General features: G+C 35.1%; 1 protein-coding gene across 1 annotated transcript; it reads left to right on the forward strand.

Moving 5' to 3' along the window:
* Positions 1–501: 501 nt before the first annotated feature.
* LOC111899687 (protein ULTRAPETALA 1) lies at positions 502–4,288 on the forward strand. The gene is made up of 3 exons (XM_023895543.3): positions 502–1,716; positions 3,590–3,908; positions 3,986–4,288. Exons 1-3 carry the CDS (start codon positions 1,485–1,487, stop codon positions 4,158–4,160), a joined length of 726 nt encoding a protein of 241 aa, XP_023751311.1. The 5' UTR covers positions 502–1,484; the 3' UTR covers positions 4,161–4,288.
* Positions 4,289–4,538: the final 250 nt, after the last annotated feature.

Consider the following 4,538-nt stretch of genomic DNA (forward strand, 5'->3'; position numbering starts at 1 on the left):
CCCATTCATCATCATTACCACTGACACATATTTCAGTATTTCTAACAACCGTATGTATAATAAATAACATAACAATTTGGTTTTCGGTGTTTCATACCACAAGACATTCATAAAGTTTACTAGGTATATGCACCCATCTTTATTCTTGACCATATGACAATGATAGTAGCAACCTCTATAAGTCCCACCAACCCTTTAACCATAGGCCGACGCACACATCCAAATTCTAAATCAAGACTTGTAAGAGACAACCCACTATCATTTCTACATACCCTCAACCATAATTCAACACCCACCTAATTTATTGCATCAAAACGTAAAATCTTGAAATACCCTTGAAAAATCAAGAATCCCTACCCCCAACAATACCCACCTACCCACCCACCAAAGTTTCTTTCTTTCAACCTAAACTCTAGACTATGCATACTTAAAGTTCCTTTCTTGCAGGAGATCCCTTCGGCTTTTGAAGCTCAAATGCCCAAAAGATGAATCTTGAATATTTCAAGATTTAATCTTCAAGTCTTATTGATATATAGTAGTTATATATGAAGATTACCATGTTTCTTGGCTCAAATACCCTTTGAAACATCAAGCCAGAGGCTATAACACCCACCCACACAAGTTTCTTTATTTGGAGTTTGGACATCATTTACCAACACCCTAAACTCTAACCGATGCATACTAAAGTTGCTTTCTTGGAACCCTGTACCTTGATCCCGACCCACGAAGGATCAAATGCCCAAAAGATGAATAATATTGAATATTTCAAGATGAAGTTTTGTGAAGGCTACTTTGACATTTATGAAAAGATAGGCTACAAGATGAGCATAAAGTTGAAATTACATGGATATTGTGATCTTACATGGTTCAGGATCCTATCGTCTGCAGGTCATGTCATGCAAACGCAGCCTGTTCTCAACGTTTCAGATCCCTAATTTACACTTTTAGACCCTCTACTTACCTTTATTCCAATTTTTTTGCCTTTCTTTCGTTTCGCATCTTTTTTTCTATCAGCCAGCTCATTCATGTCATTCAATACAACTCTCATCACCAACCAATTTCACAAACCCCAAACCATCTCTCTCTCTCTCTCTCTCTCTCTCTCTCTCTCTCTCTCTCGTATACACCCACGCACACACTAAATAAACGCACAAAAACCCTTTCGGTTTCTCTCTCTTTGAGCCCTATTCAACGTTTCTCCATCAGATCTCTCTCTCATGGAGATGCGTGTTTGTTAAAGATTCTTGGCTTCCTCTGTTCTTCTCCTCTTCTGGGTCTCTTATATATCTTTGTCTTTCTCACAAACAGTTGATACAGAAAAGGGTACGTCGCGGTTACATAAAAAGTCTTCGTGAGTGTATCCGGAGAAGTGATAAGATACCAATTTAATTATCTTATATTCTTCTTTTTCTTTTGTCTGTGAGTTTTCGAGTTTGATTGTTATCTTTATAAAGTTAAAATCTTTGTCAAAGAAAGAGAGAGATATGGCGAATGGTGTTGAGGAGATGGATAGGGAGAGTGTGGTGAATGGTTTGACAATGTTTAGCGATGAAGAGGTGAGGGAGATAAGTGGGTTCAAGCGTGGCGGCGATGATTACGTTGAGGTCACGTGCGGGTGCACGAGCCATCGCTACGGCGATGCCGTCGGAACGCTTAGGGTTTTCACCAGCGGTGATCTCGAAATCAGCTGCGAATGTACCCCTGGTTGTGAAGAAGGTCACCCCTTTTTTTTTTTCTTTCTTTATCTCTTCACCCACTTGCATGTTAATGTGATTGTGTGTATTATATGAGTTCTCTTGGAGGTGGTGTATAATGTCACTCTGTGGTCGTGAATTTTTGACTCCCCCGAAACCAATACTTCCTTCTCATCACATGTCTCCATGAATTTCCACCATTTTTTTGGTTGAAGTTTTCATACACGTTAAGTGTATGATGATATGACTCAATGAAAATTGGGTCTTTGTTATATGGCTTTTCATGGTGTTCTATACGTTTATCTTTGCCTGTTATTGTCTGTTACACAAATCAAACCTTATCTTCTTTCTTCTTTCTTTATCTTTACACTCATTCCATAGTTTTTTGGTGTCTTGTTGGTTGATCTTTCTTACTGTGATGTTATGATAATGACCTTTGTTTTCTCTTCTTTAACAATTGAACTCCTTTCACTGCAGAGTTCTGTTATTCACTTTACACAAGTGACATGTTTACATGATCATGTTTATATGATTTTATTCAGAGTAATTTTGTTTAAATACATAAATATGCTGCATTCACATGTTCAATGGTCATGTTTTGCCTCTACCTATGACAGCATGTGGTCTCTATCATCCCATATAATGATTATATGATGATTAATACCAGTGAGGAGGTGTAATAAGTAAATAACATATTTGTGAGCCCTTATATGTCTTAAGGTGTATTATACAAATAACTTCCATAATGTTTTTAAGTTTATCATGAGGTTATTGAGCTGGTTTTATAATTTGGGCTTGATGTATCAAGTTGCAGATTGCCAATAACTTTCACCATTGTTTTAAGTTGATGTTAGTTTACAACTTTCTGCTTAATACTAATCTAGATTTATCTGCATGAATCCAATTGTTTGATTTACTTTACCTTTATATGGTAAATGCTAATTGAGATCTGTGTTATCTATAATTAGTATGCAAATCCTAAGGTTTTATTCACTTTGTTCCTTTACCATTTTGGTTTTATGGGGTCCAATTTGTATTTGATGGTGAAGATAAATAGAAACGTATCTGCTTTTCAAGTTTTAATGCCCAAAAGGCGAATCTTGAATATTTCAATCTTTAATTTTTGAAAACTTTTCTGATAATCATGACACTAGATTCCTATGAAACACCATCAAGTTGTAGTTTACAGGGTTGAGTATCTGCTATACTTTATCCAACTTTTGGTCTGACAAAGAGGGCATCTCATAAAAGAATCCCTCTTTTAACATCCAGTATTTCTGCTTTCTTTTGTATTTATAGAATAAAGAAAATTGCATCTAGTTTTTGTGTTTAAAATACTATAATTGGGTAGATTTTTCAAAGCACAATGCCTCAATAAGAAAAAAACTGAGTAAGTAGAATACGGTGATAGACAAATAGTTGAAAGTACATTGCTATTTCTAGCATTTAGCCATTTTTGACATTTTTTAAATATACCATATACTAAAATATTTGTTGTCATTAATCATTACTTCCCCCTAAAACCCAAACTGAATCTAGTTTGTAAAGGGTTAAATGCAAGAATTAGCAATGTACTTCCGTTGATTAGTTTGCTTATTATAGCTTCTTACTTTCATTTCTTTTTATTTAAGCATTGCACTTTGAAACAATTTAAGAAATATTGTTTAAATATAAAGCAATATTTAATCCTATAACTTGATAGATTTTTCAAGTATATAAGAAAAAGGGGGTGAAAGTATGAAGCTATAAACATCTACGAAATAGCAATGTACTTTCATTGATTTGTTTATCATAGCATCCTACTTTCATTTCTTCCTATTATAAAAAAATCTACCCAATTATACATAAATCTTGATGGGTTTTATTGATTAAAATAATTGTTAATTAATTTTCAGACAAGTTAACACCAGCTGCATTTGAGAAGCATTCTGGAAGAGAAACCTCAAGGAAATGGAAGAACAATGTTTGGGTGATTGTTGATGGAGAGAAAGTTCCATTGTCAAAAACCTCACTTTTGAAGTATTACAATCGGGCTTTGAGCAACGGGTCGACCCGTTCCCAAGCGGGTCGGGTTTGTCATCGGGACGAGTTTCTTCGGTGCACACAGTGCAATAAGCATAGAAGGTTCCGCCTTCGAACAACCGAAGAGTGTCGCACTTATCATGATGCTTTTATAAACATCGATTGGAAGTGTTCCGATCTGCCTTATGACAAGTATGTGATTTTCCAACAACTCCTGATACTGGTATTGGTACTGATACTGATACTGTTTGTTGTTTTTTTTTTTTTAGAATAACGTGTGATGATGATGAGGAAAGAGCGAGCCGAAGGGTGTATAGAGGGTGTGTGAGGTCTCCAACGTGCAGAGGGTGCACATCGTGTGTGTGTTTTGGTTGTGGGAATTGTCGCTTCTCAGATTGTGGATGTCAGACATGCATTGACTTCACTAGGAATGTGAAAGCTTAAGGAAAAGCTACTTGATCGTTATTTTAATATGTTTTGGTACTTTTAATTTGTTCCCTTCATTATAAATCTCATGAAAAACATCTTGTTCTTGGTTTTAAAATTATGCATATGGATTATTTGTTATCGTCTCATGTTTTGTTGATCTTTAAATGTAGAGGGCAAAATTTAGATTTACGGGTTTGGTTTTTTGGTTGATTGACTTGATACGAGTGGTTTTTAAGCATTCATAAATTTAACATTTAAACGATTATATTAGATAAAATATTTGTTCTAGAACAAGAGCATATAGTAATTGTTTTTCACCTTCAGCACTTGAAACGTTGAAGTTTGTGCAATTGTCTAGTTGTACTTACAAAGTGTTATTTAACTTTCTTGGTA

Source organism: Lactuca sativa, chromosome 4, assembly GCF_002870075.4.
Source record: "Lactuca sativa cultivar Salinas chromosome 4, Lsat_Salinas_v11, whole genome shotgun sequence".
In the NCBI taxonomy this organism is placed as follows: Eukaryota; Viridiplantae; Streptophyta; class Magnoliopsida; order Asterales; family Asteraceae; genus Lactuca; species Lactuca sativa.

Excerpts from the sequence above, each read along its gene's own strand:
- LOC111899687 (XM_023895543.3), top strand. The coding sequence starts at position 1,485 with ATGGCGAATGGTGTTGAGGAGATGGATAGGGAGAGTGTGGTGAATGGT. Across the intron at positions 1,717-3,589 it reads TACCCCTGGTTGTGAAGAAG|ACAAGTTAACACCAGCTGCA; the intron begins GTCACCCCTTTT and ends ATTAATTTTCAG. Across the intron at positions 3,909-3,985 it reads TCCGATCTGCCTTATGACAA|AATAACGTGTGATGATGATG; the intron begins GTATGTGATTTT and ends TTTTTTTTTTAG.